The 24,298-nt window shown below is 36.4% G+C and overlaps 1 protein-coding gene across 6 annotated transcripts in view; it reads right to left on the bottom strand.

The window, feature by feature from the left end:
* Window positions 1-24,298, bottom strand: part of KANSL1 (KAT8 regulatory NSL complex subunit 1) — a 190,823-nt gene that overhangs the window by 63,857 nt on the left and 102,668 nt on the right. For all 6 annotated transcript variants that reach the window (XM_057501585.1, XM_057501587.1, XM_057501588.1 and 3 more), the window contains one exon: window positions 7,497-7,638. In XM_057501585.1, the coding sequence (XP_057357568.1) occupies window positions 7,497-7,638 (142 nt within the window). The remainder of the gene's footprint in view (window positions 1-7,496; window positions 7,639-24,298) is intronic.

Genomic DNA, 24,298 nt, shown 5'->3' with positions numbered 1-24,298 from the left:
TAGCAGCTCTCTTGCACACTATTCCCTTCTCAAAATATTATATCTGACATCTCCTACTTAAGAACAGCAACCACCTCCCCATTTCCTGTAATAAAGCTAACCCAAACTCACCTCAGTATTTGAAGTCCCAATCTGTCCCTACTTTATCTATTTCCAACAATTTTCTCTAAATTCTGATTACAGTTACATCAGTCTATCTTCTAGAAGATGTATGAATGTATATCAAGTTGTCACCGCTGTAAGAGAGGGTTATTAGAAATCTATAAAGGTTACTACACTACCTATTCTTATGTCTTTGTTCATATTGATTCTGCCCTTTCACTATATTTACCTATCCAAAATCTTATTCATCCTTTCAAAGAGGTTGTCAAATCCAAGTCCCATCTCCTTCCAGGAAAATGTTCCTGGTTAACAGCTGAGGCCCTACTTACTTTATCCACATTGTCAGACTTCCTAAAGCATCATGGTTGTGTATTACATTCTGTGTATTTAAATCTCATTTCCAGAGCAGAACCTTAGGCCGATTTATTTATTTCATTTATTGTTGCCTCAATTTGGTATTTAAAATGTTAACTAATGGTAAGCTCCTTGAAGACTTGACAAATACAAATATATTTGAATCCTCCATATTATCTAGCACAGTCATACGCCAAGGAAGGAAATGCATGACAATTATTTTTTGAGTTTAATGTTAATTTTTTCCCCCTGAACAGGAAAATATTGTTTATATTAATTATAGCCAGGAAACTAAATAAATCCAACTGTTAGGTATAGAGTTACTCTCTCAATTTTTTTAGGTGAGAAGGTAAGTCAAGGTGCAACAGCCTATATTTTCTAAAGGAAAGTATTTTTCCTTAAGCTACTGGGTAATTTGTAAAAAATACAGCTCACAGAGACAATGAAGAAACCCTTCTAAGAAATTTTTGTAAGACATGATAGGGTCCATTTATTCACCATTTTACAGACCCAGAGGATGCAGGTCAAAGGTCATGTCAATAGGCCAATCCATGGCAAAACTAGGGCTGAAGACTGAGTCTAACTATTCTTTTGTTCATTCAAGTCAAACCATTACTTATTCACTCATCAAGGCTTTTTAGGTGCTAGGGATATAGAAAGGAAGAGATATATCCTTTCCCCACACCCCCTAAATTCTCTGCTCTGCCCCACCTCACCCCATCCCCTCAAAGTGCTTAATATTCTAATACTGTGCCAAAAGCAGGCAATAACAATATGAGGAAGTAAATTTTATGCAGTACATTAGAAGGTGATACATGCTATGGAGAAAAGGACAGTGAGAGGATTAAGAGGTGGGAATGGGCATTATTTCCTATTAGGCAGTCATGATAAACTGCACTAAGAAGGTGGTATTTTAGCAAATACTGAAAAGAAACAGAAGAACAAACTTTGGGATATCTGGAGTTAAGAGCTAATGCAAAAGTTACAAGGTTCGAGCCAGCTTGAAGATTTTAAGAACTGAAAGGAATTTGATATGGCTGGAGTAAAATGAATGAATGGAGTTCATGGTAGGAACTGAAGTCAGAAGAGGTAAGGGGGAAGGGGAATCTTGCAGAGCCTTACCGTAATTCATTATGAGTATTTGGTTTTTATTCTCAGATGGCAAGTCTGAAAAGTTTCAAGCAGGAGGAGGAAATGATCTGCCTTATGATTTAAAATCAATCTAGCTTATTGCACTGCCTTGAAGACTAGCAGGTGACATACAGAAAAACAGAACAGTTGCTTGGACCAAAGTGGTTGGATTCTGGATATATATATTTGAAGACAATATCAATAAGCTATGTAAATATACTTCTTGAGAGGTGAGAGAGAGAAGCGAGTCAGAAACTCAGCCTATGTTTCCAGCCTCTGCAACAAGAATAGAGCTTTCATTAATCTGTTCAGAGGTCTTTCGAATGCACGTTAGTTCTAATCAAATCTATTTTTGTAAATATATGCAAGTGCTATAATGACGCAGCCAATATTCATCCATATATTGTCCTTCCACCCCCCCACCCCCCACAATCTTTAAGTTCACTATAAAACACAAAACCAACCATTAGGTTCTTTATACTGCATCTCATAACAAAAAAGATGAACACAACTAAAAAGAGGATGAGCAAGTAAAAAGCATTCAAAAAGCTAAAATTTGTTCATTCAGGTGACATTTATTGAGTGTCTACCATGTGCTGGGTGGTGTGAAACCCTCAGAATAAGAAATGAAATACATTCCACTCATAGTTTATCTTCGACTACTCTGGATAGACAGGTAGGCAAAGTATTACAATGACAGTGCACAAGTTTAGGGAAGATGACATGAGAGCAGAAAAGAGGAAGAGACTAAGTGAAGTGGAAGTAAGGCTTTACAGAGGGGGTCTATATGACGACTTAAAATACCCTAAAAACACTTAATAGCCATGAAAAGGAAGGTTATTAACAGCAATGAAAACCATAAAGTTTCACTCCACACCTGTCATAGCAACCTCAAACTGGGTTTTCCTGGCACTCTGGGTTTACACTGGGTCCATGATGCATGGTTGTGGCATCAACCCTGAATGGCAATAACCTCTGGGCTGTTGCCCTCTAAAATAGACAACGACTGGCATAGGCCAAAGTAAAAAAGGCTGGGAGAGTCTCCCCAACCTTCACCACCACTCCCCAAAAGTCAGAACCAGGATCATGCCTTGGCTGCTCAGGCATACAGGACTCCTACATAACAACCAAAGGAACTGGGATAGGTTACACTGCCTGCATCATATAGCCAAATAAATTATTCCTTTGTGGAAAAACAAAGCTGTCCTACATGAGTCAAAAAAAGAAAAGAAATAAGATGAACCAGAACTGAAAAAGGTCAAATAAATGACAGAAGAAATTGTGCTAAACCTGATTGCAAAACAGGGCCAAAGCAAGCAACTTAGACTGTTCCCCCTTTACCAATTTCAGATAATATAAGGAGTCAAAATACAAGATAAACAAAAACACCACCTCTGAATTTGTGATACAAAATTAAGATGCAACTTCACTTACTCTATTTCATTCTGAGTAAGTTATCTTCCCCACCCATCTTAAGGTTAAGTCCACTATAGACCAGTTCCAAAAGAACCATCCTGGGTTACATGGACGAGAGATAGTTGTCCACAATGCCTTATACCTCTATTTATATGGGAACTTAACTGCTTTACACCATTTTTGAAGACAAAAGTGTTCTAGGCTTCTGCTATTCCCATTCAGTTCCTTTTCTAATCAGAATCATCAATGCTCTTCTCCCTCTCATTCCCGATATTTCCATCTTTAGTTTAGCAATTGCGGTGTAATTTCACAGATCAGTCACAAGGGATTAAAAAACGATATAACATGTCATGCTAGACATGACTGTTGAAGACTATGTTAAAAGAAAGAAATCTCCTTTAGCAATGGAACCCACCTGGTCCCTGTCTTGTCCCCCATCAGTTTTAACGTGTGAAATTTACATTTATGTTCAAGCAAAATGATGGAAAGTCTACAAAAGCAGAGTGTGTTAGACAGAAAATGCTCTGGAGTAAGATAAATAGCCTGAGCTCAAATTTATCTCTACCACTTAAAAGCCTCTGAGCTGTAAGATTTATTCTGTGCATTAAACAACATGCATGAATGTACCTGTACAAACTCAATGTACATACATTGTTTTCCTTCCTCGTTCTAAGGCATGAGAGCATTTAAAAAAAAAAAGGTTACTCAAATATAAAAGTCAAAATACAGAAGTATGGAGAAGAGTACAGAGGAGCTCCTAGAAACCATATCTTTTCTCTAAAGAGTGACGTGACTTACTCCCAAAAAGAGACTCTATATAACCTGGCCTGGAAGTTAATAACTAACTTCTGATAGAACAGTATTGGTATAATTACCTAGCAGTTCCCAAACATTTTCTTTTTTGGAATACATCACTTTAAGAAAGTCAAGATTAATGTGCCAGGAAGTGAATCCTTAAAAACAAGAAAGAAAAGCCTTACCTTCCCCATTCAAGGACAAAGTACTGTAACTCTACAGCTGACCACCAAACCTAGAATCATTTCATGAAAATACCTGTACAACCCAGGCAACTCTCGCAAATCTTGGAGCAGGATGAGAAATAGAACACCAACCCACTTTACTAAAACACAGTGAGTTAAAAACCTCCCTTTTCAGCAACTAAAAAAATAGCCAAGTGCTAAAAGCAACTGCTAACTTGAGCAACAAATACTCAAATCTCAGCTCTTCATTCACTTGATTGTATAACCATGAACAAATTACTTGACCACTTTGACCTTCTATTTGTTTACATTAAAATTTCTAACAACAAAATGCTTACATAGTGCAGGGCACAGAGTAAATGCTTAAAGACTATTATTATACTGAAACATGAAGAACAAATGAATGTTAATATATATTTTGGGGAAATTCCATTGCTTATTTGTTATACAGGCTTATATACTGTCTCCCCCAAAATATGTGTCACCCAGAACCTATGAAACAGTCTTGCAGATGTAATCACGTTAAGATGAGCCCTTTAGTATGGGTCCTAGATCCGAATAGGACTGGTGTCCTTGTAAGAGAGATGCACACTGACAGAAAATGGCCATGTGAAGGTGGGGGCAGAAACTGGAGGGATACAGCTATAAACCGAGGAACACACAGAACTGCCAGCAACAACCAAGGAAGGATTCTTCCCTAGAATCTTCAGAGGGAACATGTCCCTGCCTACACTTTAACTTCAGATTTCTAGTTTCCAGAACTGTGAGAAAATAAAGTTTGGCTGTTTTAAGTTTACCACCCAATTTGTGTTTTGTTAATGGCAGCTCCAGGAAACAAATACATTTGTTTTAAAAAGACATTGTATAAATATAAGTTTTTAATAAAGCTCTGGGTTTTCTTGACATATTACTTATTGAGACTGTAATTCTACTTTTTACTTTGTGAGAATTTTTTAATAGACATTGTATATTCAGACTGTAAACAAAGAAAACATATTATAATAAAGAATGCTTTATTTTACAGACCACAAAACTGAGGCTCAGAAAGGGTCAGTGACTTTTCCTCCAAGGTTATATAGCTATGCAGTAGTGAAGCCAGGACTAGAATCAAAGATTACCAAGTCCAAGTCTGGTGTTTCTTCAACACATTATGTTCTGAATGACAAACTCTTGGGTAATCAAATACATACACAAAACTTCAGAATAACTACTTTCCAGATATTTAGAAATACTTCAGATTTCTGAAAGTTTCCTGATACTGCTCTGTCATTACTGCTGAGGAATAAGAACCAAAAATGAATTAAGAGTATCTTCTTACACACAGCTTGTGAGACTGTAAACTGAGCATACTGACAAAATACTTCCCTGAAGTATGCATCAAGAATATAAAAGTATACATGCTGTGACTTAGGTAGATGTTTACTATGGCATGCTTCATAATTCTAATGAAGAACATAATTAAAATAGTCAACCAGGAAAGGTAATAGAATGTAGCCAATAAAAATGTTTTCCCAAAAAAGAATAGGAAAATGTTCAAGGTCCATATTTAACAACTAGGTTTAAACAAATTATTTAGATGCACAGAAAAAAATGAGTGGAAGAAAATATGCCAAGATGTTCATAGTGGGTAACTTTGAGTTCGGGTTTTGTTTTCTTGAGTTTTAATTTTAAGGCTATTTGTTTTGAAGAGCAGTTAAGTTCACAGCAAAGCTGAGAAAGTACAGCTATCCCATGGTGGATTTTCCCCCCTCCTTTTTTGTATTTCTCTGCATTTTCCAAGATTCATAAGAACTGATGCACACTATTTCATCAAATCTAAGACATGCTTTTCACATCTCAACATCTTATCAAATCAGGGTGCATCTTGTAATTAATAGTATGTCTCAGTTTAATTTAAATTATTTCTTAGTGGTATATAGGTACATAAAAATGATTCATCTTACAACAATAGCATCTTTGAGTCTATGAAATATAGCAGCTTTATAATGGGAAATTAATATATACACACATGTAAACACTCATGTTTATGAATGTATATAAGATAAATAAAGCAACAACTATGACTACCATAGTACCAGATTTCAATTGTTACTACGAAACTCTAATTCTCAAATATGGAAATTCCCACTTAACTAACTACTGGCTATAAAAACCTAGCGACAAATACTGAAGGTGTCTCTGACAGAGCCAAGACTGTTTTTCTCCTTAGGACAGGCATATCTAGTCACCTCTTAACTACTCTTATTACCATAACATTCCAGCTCATTATCTACAAATTTCAATTTCCTTTGTGAAGAAGAGCTAAGGAAATCAAAATATTCACTACACTTGGTAAGTATTTTTAGTTTTAAATCTTCATTTGCTCTAGCTAATTTTTAAAGTTAGTTAGGATTTAATTTGTCCCCTATTCTAAGGGATCAAATTACTTAAAGTTAAGCCCTCTGGACTTTGCCCTCTCTAAAACATTCTACTAAACTTTTGGAGAATTAGATATAAACCCATTGTGGAAAGAAGCTAGAACACTTCAGTGGAATGTTTGGAATAAAAAATTAAATGATATAAACAAGAGGCTGCAGAACTTTTACTTGAAACTTTCATAATTTTGTTCAACTTGTCAAGTTAGTCATCCTTTAACTTTTGGCCCACTATTTAATTTAATGCATACAGTTCACAGTACAGCATTTCTCTTAAGGCTTTGACCAGTATTAGGGTAGCACAAAAAAGCATGACCTATATTTAGGAGCAATAGGCTCTTCATCTAGACCCATGTGTCTAGTCATGGGACTCAACTGCATCAAGCTAATACAAAAAATATATTGTAAGAATGTAAGCTTCATGAAAGCAGGCTTTTAAATTTACCGCTGTGACCCTGTTATGGAGAACAGTGCTTGGTACATGGTAAGCACTCAACTATTTGCTGAATGGATTTCTCTTGCATGCACATTTATCCCTCAGTCAAACCCAAACTCAGCAGAATACTTTCTAAACTGATTTTTAAGAAGAAAAACTATGCATGGTGTAATTGTCAAAGATAAAAGCTGTATGGTAAGAACCCATCTTCTGCAGTCTTCTATGTAGGAGGGCACAGGAAAATAAAAATTCTGATCACCAATTTCTAATTCTGCCTAAATAATCTTTCAGAAAAAACCCTATTTTTTCTCAAGAAAGCAAGGGGAGCTTAGCAGTAAGATAGAAATGTATTTAAGTAAAAAAACAAGGTGAATTATCACCACTTTTCCACAAATATAACAAAAAATGACAGTTTCTTTTTCTTGTTTCCCATTAGCCCAGATACATAAATTGTTCTGTTCTAAACACATGTTCAATTTAACATTATATTCTAACTGTGTTGTCTGCACTACACTAAGCAACATCAGGCTCTTAAGCAAATTAAACCACTGTATCAGATCATATTAATTCTTTTGACACAGTTAAGAGCTATTGAGGGATAGGAGAAAAAGGATAATGGTAGTTTTTAGATGGGCTGAAAAAGACCAGACGTTTATTCCTTACCTTATTAGCACGTATCTGTTTGTAAATATCTGTTTGCTGCCGAATTCGATATTCCAAGTCAGAAACATGAGCCTGAAGCCAGTTCCAGCGGCTGACAATAGCTGCTCGATCAGCAGCCCATCTCCATTCTGACCTGCGCCTCCTAAAAGGAAATAAACTGAGTGAAATCTAAGAGTATCAGTAACATTTATACCAAATGGGGGTGGGAAGGGTTTAACTTCTGAAGGCCTTTATACAGACTAAATCTTGTGCCGAAACCCCCCAAGATTTTATATGTATGTATGTATGTATATATGAATGTCATGAGAAACGTGTGGATAAAACTCTTCACATACAGATACTTCCTGAATTAACTAGATGAAAACTGCCTTTTAGTATCATCATCCTGTGGCACATAATTTCTTTGAAACTGCTTTAATTTCTCAAGAGATAAGAAATATTTTTACTTTAAAGTAAGACATATATAAAGAATAAAGTTTATCCAAATCCACCATGAATTATTAAAGCTAATCAAGAATTCACCAAAGTTGCCAAGAAAAGATCAACATACAAAAACTAACAGTTTGTATATGCCAACAAGCAGAAAATACTCATTTTTTTAAAAAGTATCATTCACAACACCAAGTGCTAGTATTATACACTAAAGAGTTTTACAGAGGAAATAATAAAAACTGAAAATATAAAAGACCTACACAAATAGTGATACTATTAAGATGGCAAATTCCATATATATCTATAAACTTAAGTTCCAATCAAATCCCCTACAGGATTTTTAGTGGGAGCTGACAAATAGATCCAAAAAATCACATGGAAAAATGTATCAACAGTAGAGAAATTCTAAAGAAAGGTGGAAACTCACATTACAAACCTACTGAAAAGCTACAATAATGGAGACAGTCTAGAAAAACAGACCAATGGAGACAGAATATAGAGCCCCAAAACTCAGAACTGGAATTACAAAAGAGATGGCATTCATATCAGTGGGGAAAGAATGAACTATTCAATAAATGGTATTGATATGCCCAGTTTTTTTTTAATTAAGCTATCATTGATATACAATTTTATGAAGGTTTCACGTGAGCAACACTGTGGTTTCAACATTCACCCATATTATCAAGTCCCCCCACCACCCCATTTCAGTCACTGGCTATAGCACAGTAAGATGCTATAGTCACTACTTGTCTTCTCCGTGCTGTACTGGATATGATCAGTTCTTTACATGGAAAAGTAAACTTACTAGTTTCCTTCTTCATGAAATAATACCATAATTTAATATGCCATGTAATTTAATATGCCATATAATTTAATATGCCAACAAGCAGAAAATCCTCATTTTCTAAAAAAGCATAATTCACAACACCAACAAGTGCTAGTATTATACACTAAAGAGCTTTAACAAAGGAAATTTTGGAATTCCTAAATCTAAAAAGCCAAACTTAAGGAATTCTATCTTTGGAACTTCAGAGCAGGGAAGGATTTAGGTCAGATTTTTTTTTTAATTAGCTGATTTTCAACATACAACAAAAGATTTAATAAAGTCAAAGGCAAGCCACCTGTTGGTATAAGATATCTGTAACACACAAAACTTATGATCAAATACTGGAATATACAACCCAACACCAACAAATAGGTTAAAAAAAAGATAATCTAATAAAAGATGAATAGAAAATTCATGTAAGAGAAATCCAAATAGCCAATAAATACATAAAAATATGTCACACCTGTTAGATTTGGGTTAAAATGTTAGTATTAGGTCAAATATTAAGCCATCATTTCAAATCCAGGTTAGAAAAACCAACTATTGGTGAGATGTGGAAAAGAGCAATTCATGCAACTGCTGGTAACAATTAAAAACTTGCACCACTACTTTTAAAATAATTTGGAGATACTTGGCTAGGTAGAAAATGTGCATACCCAACCATCATGAAACTCTTGTTTCTGAGATGACCTACACATCTGCGTGAGGAAACAGGTTCACTGCAACAGAGTTTGTAATAGCTACAAATTAGTTACAGTCTAATTTACTAACATAGGGGAGTAGATAAATTGTAATTTACTCCTTTAATGGATTTTCTATAGCAATAAAAACAAATTAAACTATAATAATCTGTATCAATATGACTATACCTCAGAAGACAATGCTGAATGGAAAAACCATGTAGAAACTAAAATTAAACTAAAATACTATGATAGATATACACACAGTATTACATTCATCAGTTTCTCTATGTATCAGCAATGACTAAATCTCAATACTGTGGAATAGAAAAATTATATGAAAACTAAAAAAGAATAAACATACAATGATAAGAATTGTTATTAATAAACAGCAAATGTATAAAAACATGCATGGAATTGATATACAACAAATTCAGGCCAGGATCCTCATTACCTCTGGGGAAGAGGAATGGAGAAGTGGGATTTCAGCTCTATCTAGAGTATGTTTGACTTCACTTAGTCCCGCTTTCATTCAGGATACATATAACTACTACTAAAAACTTTAAATGGCTGTAAGTGAACTTTAACATAGTCCACTGATAAGGTGACATATATTAATAAAAGAGAACAAATCTAACCACAGAAGGGCTAGAAATCAGATGATACTTAATCACACCATAATAATTAAGACCAAAGGTGACAATGGTATTTTATGGTCCAGAACTAACCACTCAAGTCAACCACTGTGATAAAGTATCATCCAATTATTTCTCTTTTAAAAAGAAGCATCTTACAGTTCCTTAACCTATAAAAATACATTCTTTTTTAGGTACAATTATCTGGTCCATTGTTGGCTGCAGGTCTAGTTCTAGCCCAAATTCAGGAAAGAACCTCAAGAGGTCAAGTATAACCTCTGGATCATTCCTAAACTAAAAAACTTCCCTCGTTTTCTAAGAGACAAAGCTAGTTTAATCCTCATATCCTAATTTCAACTTTCATTACTCTTCAGTGTTCACCATTTCCTGTAAAATCTCTTGGTTTTTTTACAGGTTCATCTCATTTCTGAGGCTACCAAATTACCACGTCCCAATCTGTCACCCTTGGGCTATTCCAATAACCTCCTTAGCTACTATTCCTAACGTAAGTCACATACGACTTTTCCTAAACAAACTCCCCTCAAACCTGTTTCTGCCTGCCACTCATGTGTAAGGAACCACAGGGCTCCTTTGTTTCTTTCCAAATCCTAGCTCTATAAGGAAACAAACTGATTTCTATGGGAGTCAAACACTGTAGACAGCAATTTGGGGCCAAAAACTGATTAATAAAATTAACACAACATTCATTTAATCACAGTTTATTCAGACAAATTTGTTTTAACAACTGACAGTGGCGAGGCCAAAATAAAAGCCCAATATACAGGAAACCAAAGCAAAGCAAAGATTTCTTGTCAAGTTTACAGAACTTCCTCCTTAGTCACCCTTGGTGGACAAAGAATCCTAGCAGTCTCTCCCAGAGACCCCACAACTTAGCTAATAAGCCATTTCACAACAGTGTTCCAGGACACTAAGAACTCTAAATTGGCAAGAAAGATGAAACCTAGTTGTTATCTCTTAATTTAGACACATCTTAAATGAAACAATTTTTTCTCTCTTGTTTGAGGTCAAAAAAACAATGATGAAAAAAAAAACCCAAACACTTTAAAATCTGTTTCAAAGTTTTAGAATACAAAAGGAAAAGAAAATTACTTAAAATATTTCCATTCACAAGAACTCTGATGGATGCTTTTTTTTTAGTATTAAGGAAAAGCCCTTTTCAACTGTCCTAAGGTCAAAATTAGAAAACCTTCTATACAAGTACTCTTCTAAATATCAATATAAAACCAAACTTTCTGGTAATATTTTTTGGAGACTGGCCAATAAACTAATGAATGACAGGCAGCATTAGTAAGGGGGTGTTACTTTAATCCCCAACTTATGACGGAATTCCATTCTACAAATACATTTGTTATAGTGTAGAACCAGAAGCTATTTTTAGTAGAAAGTTGTCACAATGTTGTACTGTATTTGATGAAAAACTTGAAAACCCACCCCAAGTGTCCAAAAACTATCTTGTCTTCAAAATACCAGAAATATGGGCAGAAAGTTTAACTGCTGGCTAAGGGGTGAGGTGTACAGTGTACAGTTAACACGGCTAAAAATGTTACCAAACTCAAGAGTAGACAACCACAAAACATTCCCACAACAGTAAGAATTCACATCTTACCTTTTTTTCCCTTAATAAAAACAACAGATCACAGAAATTGTTTGCCAGAGTTAGAGGTGGATTTCCCCCTTAATATTCAAAACCTAAGTTTATTACTCTGATAATTTACAGCTCAAAAACCAAGAGACACTGATTTAACATAATATGAGGGTCATGCTTATAGACTTCAAAAAAGGACACATGAATTAGGTTGCAGGATGATACTTATAAATAATGATGAGTTGGTTCGAATGTAGCAGTTATTAACAATGAAGAAAACGATGTAGATTCCACCACTGATGAGCCTTTAAACTTTTTCTTATTACATTCTACTCTGTGCTAACAAGTAGTGAAATAACTGCTTTAACTGTCTGTGTGGGACACCAGAATGTCTTCTAATGCCTTTTTTCTGCCATGTACACTTCATCCCAGTTTGTATCAAAATATTTGTTTACATGTACTGTGTTACTTGCCTAGTGACATTCATTTTGACTCATATTTTGCTCCTTCCTTTTATGAATGTTTTATTTGAAAATTTGCTTTGTCTGCATGTACTGTATAAAAATTCATTGAAATTATACACAATGAACTGCTTTTTAGTTGCCTAAATGCAGGAAGACACAGTACCAATATTTGCTTTTATAATACCACATGAACAGTAAACTTTTGTTGTTAGCTATATACCAGTACATATTTGTATCAAATAATGTATGTTGTATAAATACATTTTTTTTTAGCTATATGAACTTATACTTCAATAGGTCTTTTTACAGGGATAGTAGAACACTGCCACATACCCAGAACTTGGGATGTTTTATACCATCTAAGAATATAGGATATTTATTGTATCTACTTGAACAACAACAACAAAAAAAAAAAAACTTACATTTATAAACACTTTGAAACTGTAAGGTGGGAAGTAATGGAACATTAGACTTCAGCTTACATGATGGACAATGCAAAAAAAACAAAACAGAAAAGGCATTGACTTTTAATTATTTAAAATCATCTTGAATTGTAATGTTAATGGATGTTTCATTAGAAGAGGGCAAACAGATCAATCTCAGACTTATATAAGGAGATTTATCCTCTCTTAATTGTGGGGACCAAGTTCCTTCTATTCGAAATTATACATTCTCAAAGACGTCACTGATAAAACCTTTTCCTTGCACCATAAGTGGTAATGATCTGAAACACCCAACTCAGAGCATTACAGCTAATTTTGCTAACATAAAAAAGCACTAAGGAATGTAATTTCTGCTAATACAGAGAAAAACAGGGATTTGCAATTCCATACTCCTTACTGTCAATTTATAACAAAATGAGTTCAACAAAAGAGATTACCAGTATCAACTCTGTATTTGATAAACCCTATATTAAATGTCTACAGCACTGCCATCGATAGCAGAGCAAGAGAGAGCAGTGGTAGAATCTTTCTTTTTCTCAAAGATAAACTAAAGCAAAAGCTGACTTACGTAAAAATAACACTAGAGCTAGGCATGAACCACATCAAACACGTGACGTAGCACTGCCTTTAATTAAGTCACCCAGTTCAATTTCAAGATGGAAAATCTCCAAGTCTAGTAGAACACTGCTGGTGGACTATACTTTACCCTGATCTAGAATTAAAAAAAAAATCTCACTAAAATAACAATGAATATGCTGGAAAGACCTAAATGGTGGTAATTCCATCTTTGATTCTGATTTCAGTCATCTCCATTTCTTTCCTCTTATGCAAACAAAAGTTCTATTAACAAATTTAAAGTAAAATGGCTGCCCACGACAAGTTACAAAGAACTATGTTCAACCAAAACCTGGTAGGTAAATTATTTGACAGTTACGTGCTACTTCCAAGTGTGTAAGAAACTCTGAGACACCTAAATTCTGGGATCTCCAGAATTTTTGATTATGATCAAATTATGAATTATATGATTTATGATTATGATCAAATTATGAATTATATGATTTATAAAACCAATAAAGTAAAATTGAGATCATCCCCAAGCATCCAGAGCATACAATTGTTAGATTCACAGTATCCAGGGTAAGAGTTAGGGTCACTATGGAACAGGAAAAGAAAATCTTGACATTGCTGAGGGTCACATATAAAAATGCACATGCAAGTATTCACTACCTAGGCTCAAAAGCGGTATGAAGGGGAAGAGCAGGAAGATGGGTTCAAGCCAAATGCTCACTTTTATTTACCTTTGATGATCCCAGACGTGAAAACTGACATCTGGGAATAACAGTAGTATCTGCCTCACAGGAATGTAGCACCCATAAAACGACGCAATCCTGACTATAAAGTATTATATGTTAGGAAAGAACTATTAAATAAATATAACCTTGCTTTTCAACTCCGTATCATATAAGATACAAAAGAGGAAGAAAAAAGGTGAAATAAATAGATGGAAAGAAATCTCTAAAAGGCAGACGACTTCAGGAAATAGATGTTTTGGGTTAGCAACAGAATTCTGAGTTTCTTGAGCACCGGACTTCATAGTCATCTAAATGTGAAGTTCTACTCTATAAAGAGTAAAACCTAAGTAGTTCATTAGAATAGACACTGCATTCAGTCATAACTTCAATGACACTACCCCCCTCTCCCAAAATCAAAGAGATGAGGAATAAAAGTACGGAGTATAAAAAGGAACTAAATTGTCTAGCGTCAAATATTCCATGCTTTAACTGTAAAATAAAGCTTAGATGAAAATGGGGTAAGAGACCATTTCTGTCACTCTCACTAGGTTACATCAGCTTTCTGGAGAGGTCTATAATAATAGGGAACAAATGTACCAGAGCCCATTCTAAACTGCAATTCATTCTGATAAAGACTCTGAGGGTTGAACACTTAACCCTTGTTTTACTGTTTACATTCAGATTACTCTGAAATTTAATAGTATTTGTATATTTTGGTAGATTAATTAAGCCAAACCTTTAGCTCACTAGGAACTCTTACTCCCCTCCCTTCTCCATTTAACAAATACTTAATCACCTATTATTTATCAGACATTATAACAGGTGCTGGAGATACAATAACAACAAATAAGAACTGTGACTCATAAATTTACAGTTTAATGGGGAAAACAAATGTTAATAAATAATCAGACAAGATCTGAGATAAGAGATCTTTATTATATCAGACTTAGACTGGAGGATCTGGAAGACTTTGTGCTATAAACATTTAACCTGCACTCCAAAGAATAAATTAGAATGTGAATAAGCAAACTCGCCAGGAATGAAGGGGTAGAGAAAGAGCCCATAGAAAGGTGTAGAAGATACTGGGGATTGTGGAATGCCTTAGCAACAAGAAATTACACAGATACAGGTTATGAAGCTGGAGCTCAGACATCCAACAAGGGGAAGAATGCATTGGAGTTAACACTGGTATGGGGAGGCAGGGCCAGATCATGTAAGAACTCTGTAATCCATGTTAGTTTTATGAAACAATAAAAGCAGTGCTGATCTTGGCCCATGTTTCCATTTATCTCAGCCTTTTTAAAAATAAGTAATGTCAAATACAAGCTGACGGATAATGAACACATGCCCATCAACTAACTTCAACAACTATCAACTGTTGGCCAACCCTACCTCATTTTCAACATCTAATACCCAACCCCATGAACTAATTTTGAAACCAATCTCCATCACCAGATTATTACATGTATATATATTTCCCTATGTGTCTCTTGAAAAAGTAAATTAACTTAAAATACCACATATATGTATACATATGTAATATTTTTTAAAAACAGTAATTCCTTAATATCAAATATTCAGTTATTGGTCAAATTTCCTGGTTTGTCCAAATCCAAGTCAAGTAAGATACACACACTGCATTTGGTCAAATTTGTAAAATTTCCTCTCTTCTTGCAATTTATTTGTGGAAACAGAGCTATCTGTCCTTTACAATTTCCCATGTTGTGGATTTTGCTGATTGTATATCCTTGTCACAAAACCCTTAACTTTTGAATTTTTTAAACTGACACCTCTGAACTTATAGTTTGTTCAATCTGTTAAGTCAGCTGATTAAATTATTTGTACTTTTGTGAATTCAATTTTTACCCATGTAAGACATTCAACCTTAAAGAATTATTTAAGGTACTTCAAACTCCTCTCAATGTCTACTGTCAGACTTTATTAAAAATGGTTAATATATACATAATATATATAATCTGCCAAACACAATAAAAGACAGAAATGTAATGATTCCCTAATACAGCTGGTCAGCAGTACTCAGGCCAGTCTGCTTGTCATACCCCTAATGCAAGTCTCCAAACTGAAAATATCAAGAAGCATTTTTTATGTCTAAAAGCCACCTCCTTCGGGGGGAGGAAAAGGGGGAGTTCAGTGAACTGCATCACACAATTCATTACTTTGTATTCTTCAAACTTAGTGTGATCTCTCATTTTATTTATGTATTTTATAGTTTTAAGTATTTATTCTATATTTTATTATTTATGTATTCTGTATTTCCAAGTCTCGTGCATTTCATACAGGATTGGTCTTTAACTAGATTATCCATGCCTCCTTATGGACACTGTGTTTTAACTGTAAACCAATTTCCAATGATATCTGCACATACATGTAGTTTACAAATAAGAATTCCCAGGAAATCTTAATTTTCAAACTGTTAAAAAAAAACAAACCTGAAAGACAGAATTCCTTGGATACCCTGAAGTGTATTCTAATGGAGAAAAATAAAGGATGACAAAGACGGTTGGAAGTAGCTTACAGGCTGGTTGTAGAAATGGACATGAAATCAGAGCATGAAGATTTGAAAGAAAACATTGGACTAGTTAGTTACTACATCTTTTTTGAGAATAGGACTCTTATGTTTTAAAAATAAAGCAAAATGGAAAGCTAGTACTGAAAAGCATTCAGCTAGTCAGAGAATAGCCACTCCAGAGCAAGCCAATCAGTTTCTGTCTACTTTTCTGCCTAGAGGGTCCATCTTTTTAGAGTGGATTCCATTTTAGAACCTTTCAAAAATCAAAGAGAGGTTAAAATATTCAAATTCTGTATGATACTAATTCCTCCTTTGAAAATCCTAAACAGTGAAATAATCCCATTTGCTCAAAAGCTGTAAATTAAAGTCTAGTGAGTTTGACCCAGCTCACTCATCTAAGCAAGAGACTGACTACAATAACATCTTACAAATTAAAGTACCTGATGTTAAGCAGCTGGGGACTTAGAAACTTCTCACACCTCACCTTCTCACTTAGAAGCTTTGTGAGAAGGACCCAAGAAAAACAATCCTCCTCTCTTCGCCATTCCCCAACTCCGTAAAAGAGAGTGAAGGAATAGAAAAGTACAAATGTACTGACAAGGAGGGAAGCAGGAGGAGGGACACCAGCACTTCTTATTTCACGTTGAGAACTTGTTTCTGACTCTCTCTAGAGCAATCGAAGAAATCCTTGCATTTAGCCTAATAAATTAACTAAAATATTTCCTCCTTGGCTTAAAAATAAAATACAGCTTGCTGGAAAAAGTATTGTTTGGAGTCAGTGTACACAAGATTTCAAATCCTGGCCCTGCCCCTCGGCTACCTACTATCACTGAGCCAGCTAATTTAAAGATGAAAGAACAGAAGTTCCTATCAATGCTCAACCTTCAGGAGTGATGTTCTAATTTCAGTGCATGTAAGAAATGGCGGAGTTGAAGCGAGTCGCAGGGACCTGCACAAATAAGAAGCTTCTTAGTTCTCATGCAAGAAGTGTGTAAGACCATACTTAAAAAAACACTACTCAGGCAGATGCGGGAGCCAAGATGGCGGCGTGAGTACAACAGTGGGAATCTCCTCCCAAAAACATATGTATTTTTGAAAATACTACAAATACAACCATTCCTAAAGTAGAGACCAGAAGATACAGTACAACATCCAGACCACATCCACACCCACGAGAACCCAGCACCTGGCGAAGGGGGTAAGATACAAGCCCCGGCCTGGCGGGACCTGAGCGCCCCTCACCCCAGCTCCCAGCAGGAGGAGAGGAGTCAGAGCGGGGAGGGAGAGGGAGCCCAGGACTGCTAAATAGCCAGCCCCAGCCATCCGCACCAGAGCACAGACACACACTCCGTGCGTGGGGTGCTGGAAACTAGGGGAACAGGACAGTAAGACCTGCGAGTGGGTCCCCGCAGCCAGCGCCCCCGGGACAAAGAAAAGCAGGTGCTTTTTGAAAGTCTTAAAGGGACAGTGACCCCACCGTGGACAGAAGTGTCCCGGGACACTTAGCCCAGCAGCTGAGAACCCCGGGGAACTCCAGGCACCCTCACCCCCTGGGCAGCAGATCTGAGACCCCTCATGGCGATAAACAGCACCCTGTCCATTCCCCCTCCGGTGCCCCACCGTAGCAGAGCAGCAACCTGAGGCTGGCCATGCCCACAGCAAGGGAGCTTCCTCCATAGCGGCCGGGAAAGAAACAGAGACCCAGTCTACGCGCCACTGCCCAACACAAGCAGCTAGGGGTCGCCGTGGTCCCAGTAAAGAAAGGCCAGGAGGAAGCAGAAAGGGTCTTGGCTCTCCCAGCTGACAGACGAGTCAATAGCATACCACTGCATCTATCAATATGAAAAGGCAAAAAAATTTGATCCACACCAGACTAACTCAGACATCTTCCACATCCTCCCCTGAGAAGGAATCTGGGGAGATAGATTCAACCAATCTTCCTGAAAAAGAACTCAAAACAAAAGTCATAACCATGCTGATGGACTTGCAGAGAAATATGCAAGAACTAAGGAGGGAAAATACAGAAATAAAACAATCTCTGGAAGGACTTCAAAGCAGAATGGACGAGATGCAAGAGACCATTAATGGACTAGAAATCAGAGAACAGGAACGCAGAGAAGCAGATGCAGAGAAAGATAAAAGGATCTCCAGGAATGAAAGAATATTAAGAGAACCGTGTGACCAATAGAAACGGAACAATATTCCCATCATAGGAGCATCAGAAGAAGAAGAAGAGAGAGAAAAAGGGATAGAAAGTGTCTTTGAAGAAATAATTGCTGAAAACTTCCCCAAACTAGAGGAGGAAATGGCCTCTCAGACCACAGAAGCACACAGAACTCCCATGACAAGGGACCCAAGGAGGGCAACACCAAGACACATAATAATTAAAATGGCAAAGATCAAAGACACAGACAGAGTATTAAAGGCAGCCAGAGAGAAAAAAAAAGGTCACCTACAAAGGAAAACCCATCAGGCTATCATCAGACTTCTCAACAGAAACCTTACAGGCCAGAAGAGTATGGCATGATATATTTAATGCAATGAAACAGAAGGGCCTTGAACCAAGAATACTGTATCCAGCACGATTACCATTTCAATATGAAGGAGGGATTAAACAATTCCCAGACAAGCAAAAGTTGAGGGAATTTGCCTCTCACAAACCACCTCTACAGGGTACCTTAGAGGGACTGCTCTAGATGGGAACACTCCTAAAAAGAGCACAAAAGGAAACAGCCAACATATGAAGAATGGAGGAGGAATAAGAAGGGAGAGTCATCAGACAGTGTTTATAATAGCTCAATAAGTGAGTTAAGTTAGACAGTAAGATACTAAAGAAGATAACCTTGAACCTTTGGTAACCACAAACTTAAAGCCTGCAATGGCAATAAGTACGTATCTTTCAATAATCACCCTAAATGTAAATGGACTGAATGCACCAATCAAAAGACACCGAGTAATAGAATGGATAAAAAAGCAAAACCCATCTATATGCTGCTTACAAGAGACTCACCTCAAACCCAAAGACATGCACTAAAAGTCAAGGGACGGAAAAACATATTTCATGCAAACAACAGGGAGAAAAAAGCAGGTGTTCCAATACTAGTATCAGACAAAATAACTTCAAAACATAGAAAGTAACAAGAGATAAAGAAGGACATTACATTATGATAAAGGGCTCAGTCCAACAAGACGATATAACCATTATAAATATATATGAACCCAATACAGGAGCACCAACATATGTGAAACAAATACTATCAGAATTAAAGGAGGAAACAGAATGTAATGCATTCATTTTGGGAGACTTCAACACACTACTCAGTCCAAAGGACAGATCCACCAGACAGAAAATAAGTAAGGATACAGAGGCACTGAACAACACAGTAAAACAGATGGACCTAATAGACATCTATAGAACTCTACAACCAAAAGCAACAAGATACACATTCTTCTCAAGTGCACATGGAACATTCTCCAGAACAGACCACATACTAGCCACAAAAAGAGCCTCAGTAAATTCAAAAAGATTGAAATCCTACCAACCAACTTTTCAGACCACAAAAGTATAAAACTAGAAATAAATTTTACAAAGAAAGCAAAAAGGCTCCCAAACACATGGAGGGTTAACATCATGCTCCTAAATAATCAATGGATCAACGACCAAATTAAAATGGAGATCCAGCAATATATGGAAACAAACGACAACAACAACACAAAACACCAACTACTGTGCGATGCAGCGAAAGCAGTCTTAAGAGGAAAGTATATAGCAATCCAGGCATATTTAAAGAAGGAAGAACAATCCTAAATAAATAGTCTAATGTCACAATTAGCGAAATTGGAGAAAGAACAACAAATGAGGCCCAAGGTCAGCAGAAGGAGGGACATAATAAAGATCAGAGAAGAAATAAACAAAATTGAGAAGAATAAAACAATAGAAAAAAAATCAATGAAACCAAGAGCTGGTTCTTCGAGAGAATAAACAAAATAGATAAGCCTCTAGCCAGACTTATTAAGAGAAAGAGAGAATCAACACACATCAACAGAATCAGAAACGAGAAAGGAAAAATCACGACGGACCCCACAGAAATAGAAAGAATTATTAGAGAATAAGTATGAAAACCTGTATGCTAACAAGCTGGAAAACCTAGGAGAAATGGACAACTTCCTAGAAATATACAACCTTCCTAGACTGACCCAGAAAGAAACAGAAAATCTAAACAGACCAATTACCAGCAAGGAAATTGAATTGGTAATCAAAAAACAACCGAAGAACAAAAAAATTCCGATGGATTTACCTCGGAATTTTATCAGACATACAGAGAAGACATAATACCCATTCTCCTTAAAGTTTTCCAAAAAATAGAAGAGGAGGGAATACTCCCAAACTCATTCTATGAAGCCAACATCACCCTAATACCAAAACCAGGCAAAGACACCACCAAAAAAGAAAACTACAGACCAATATCCCTGATGAACGTAGATGCAAAAATACTCAACAAAATATTAGCAAACCGAATTCAAAAATACATCAAGAGGATCATACACCATGACCAAGTGGGATTCATCTCAGGGATGCAAGGATGGTACAACATTTGAAAACCGATCAACATCATCCACCACATAACAAAAAGAAAGACAAAAACCACATGATCATCTCCATAGATGCTGAAAAAGCATTTGACAAAATTCAACATCCATTCATGATAGCGAGAAGCTGAAAGCTTTTCCTCTGTGATCGGGAACAAGACAGGGATGCCCACTCTCCCCACTGTTATTCAACATAGTACTGGAGGTCCTAGCCACGGCAATTAGACAAAACAAAGATTTACAAAGAATCCAGATTGGTAAAGAAGAAGTTAAACTGTCACTATTTGCAGATGACATGATATTGTACATAAAAAACCCTAAAGACTCCACTCCGAAACTACTAGAACTAATATCGGAATTCAGCAAAGTTGCAGGATACAAAATTCACACACAGAAATCTGTGGCTTTCCTATACACTAACAATGAACTAATAGAAAGAGAAATCAGGAAAACAATTCCATTCATAATTGCATCAAAAAGAATAAAATACCTAGGAATAAACCTAACCAAGGAAGTGAATGACCTATACCCTGAAAACTGTAAGACGCTCTTAAGAGAAATTAAAGAGGACACTAACAAATGGAAACTCATCCCATGCTTTGGCTAGGAAGAACTAATATTGTCAAAATGGCCATCCTGCCCAAAGCAATACAGATTTGATGCAATCCCTATCAAATTACCAACAGCATTCTTCAATGAACTGGAACAAATAGTTCAAAAATTCATATGGAAACACCAAAGACCCCAAATAGCCAAAGCCATCCTGAGAAGGAAGAATAAAGTAGGGGGGATCTCACTCCCCAACTTCAAGCTCTACTACAAAGCCACAGTAATCAAGACAATTTGGTACTGGCACAAGAACAGAGCCACAGACCAGTGTAACAGAATAGAGACTCCAGACTTTAACCCAAACATATATGGTCAATTGATATACGATAAAGGAGCCATGGACATACAATGGGGAAATGACAGTCTCTTCAACAGATGGTGCTGGCAAAACTGGACAGCTACATGTTAAGAGAATGAAACTGATCAGTCTAACCCCATACACAAAAATAAATTTGAAATGGATCAAAGACCTGAATGTAAGTCATGAAACCATAAAACTCTTGGAAAAAAACATAGGCAAAAATCTCTTAGACATAAACATGAGTGACCTCTTCTTGAACACATCTCCCTGCACAACGAAACAAAAGCAAAAATGAACAAGTGGGACTATATCAAGCTGAAAAGCTTCTGTACAGCAAAGGACACCATCAATAGAACAAAAAGGTACCCTACAGTATGGGAGAATATATTCATAAATGACAGATCCGATAAAGGGTTGACATCCAAAATATATAAAGAGCTCACACACCTCAAGAAACAAAAAGCAAATAATCCAATTAAAAAATGGGCAGAGGAGCTGAATAGACTGTTTTCTAAAGAAGAAATTCAAATGGCCAATAGACACATGAAAAGATGCTCCACATCACTTGTCATCAGAGAAATGCAAATTAAATCCATAATGAGATATCACCTCACACCAGTAAGGATGGCCACCATCCAAAAAAGACTAACAACAACAAATGTTGGCAAGGTTGTGGAGAAAGGGGAACCCTCCTACACTGCTGGTGGGAATGTAAATTAGTTCAACCATTGTGGAAAGCAGTATGGAGGTTCCTCAAAATGCTCAAAATAGAAATACCATTTGACCCAGGAATTCCACTTTTAGGAATTTACCCTAAGAATGCAGCACTCCAGTTTGAAAAAGACAGATGCACCCCTATGTTTATCACTGCACTATTTACAATAGCCAAGATAAGGAAGCAACCTAAGTGTCCATCAGTAGATGAGTGGATAAAGAAGATGTGGTACATATACACAATGGAATATTACTCAGCCATAAGAAAAAAACAGATCCCACCATTTGCCAACAACATGGATGGAGCTAGAGGGTATTATGCTCAGTGAAGTAAACCAGGTGGAGAAAGACAAGTACCAAATGATTTCACTCACATGTGGAGTATAAGAACAACGGAAAACTGAAGGAACAAAACAGCAGCAGAATCACAGAACCCAAAAATGGACTAACAGTTACCAAAGGGAATGGGACTGGGGAGGATGGGTGGGAAGGGAGGGATGAGGGCAGGGAAAAAGAAAGGGGGCATTACGATTAGCATGCATAGTGGGGTGGGGGGGCACAGGGAGGGCTCTGCAACACAGAGAAGACAAGTAGTGATTTTACAGCATCTTACTACGCTGATGACAGTGACTGTGAAGGGGTATGTTGGGGGGGACTTGGTGAAGGGGGAGCCTAGTAAACAATGTCCTTCATGTAATTGTAGATTAATGATACCAAAATAAAAATAAATAAAAAAAATAAAAACACTACTCAGAACTACTGAGGCTTAGGAACAAAGGACACATCTTCAAGAAAATGAAGTCAAATCATAAAACCGATTTGTTGGTTCAGTAATCAGTTCTAAAGGTAAACCAAAGAATTTCTGGTCCAGACTAGATGGTATAGACTTTTTTCTGCCAGCTCATCCCTGCAAAACATTACTATAAACCCTGTAAATAACACAAGGGGCAACCAAAGAAAAACTGAAAGGTGGAAAGAGGAAGGTGAACCGGTGGGACTTCTGGACTAGAACAATATAGTGACAGAGCATCTAAAAGAATCCCATTCAACAGAAGGTAACCAAGGCCTGGCATTTCCTGACTTCCAACCTCCCAACAAAAATCGGCCCACACAGGCTCATCACTCCCGTGGATCAGGGAGTACCACCCACAATACCAGATGAACCCTGCAGTAACAGAAAATAGGACTCATCAGGAGATTAGCTAACAGTAAGACGTGGATTTCTCTTTTACTACTCCATTTATCTTTCTTTCTACCTCAAATATTCACTGTCTATTCTCTCTCTTCCCATTATCTCTTAAGTCCAAGTTCTTACCCCAACTTAACTAAAACTTCTAGTCAAGGTCTCCATGTGCTAAATAAATCCAACATCCAGTTCTGAGCCCTTACCACTGACTTATGAACAATAACACAGGCGATCATTCTCGCCCTCCTTAAAATGCTTTCTTTACTTGTCTTTCAAAACATCCTATTAACCTGGTTTTTCCCTTGATTTCTGAATTCCTTCTAACACTCCAACTGCCCATTTTATTTATTATTTATTATCTCCAATATATTGTCATTTATTATCTCCAACTTTCTTTTATTTCTACACTAACTTCCTAGGTGTTTTTTTTCAATCTCACAGCTTCAAGTATCAGCTGTGTTTCTGACTTTCAAATTTTTTTAGAGATAGGAATC

The sequence above is a fragment of the Manis pentadactyla genome, chromosome 4 (assembly GCF_030020395.1).
Source record: "Manis pentadactyla isolate mManPen7 chromosome 4, mManPen7.hap1, whole genome shotgun sequence".
Taxonomy (NCBI): Eukaryota; Metazoa; Chordata; class Mammalia; order Pholidota; family Manidae; genus Manis; species Manis pentadactyla.
Note: the sequence above shows the minus strand (reverse complement) of the source record. Positions and strands in the feature narration are given on the sequence as shown.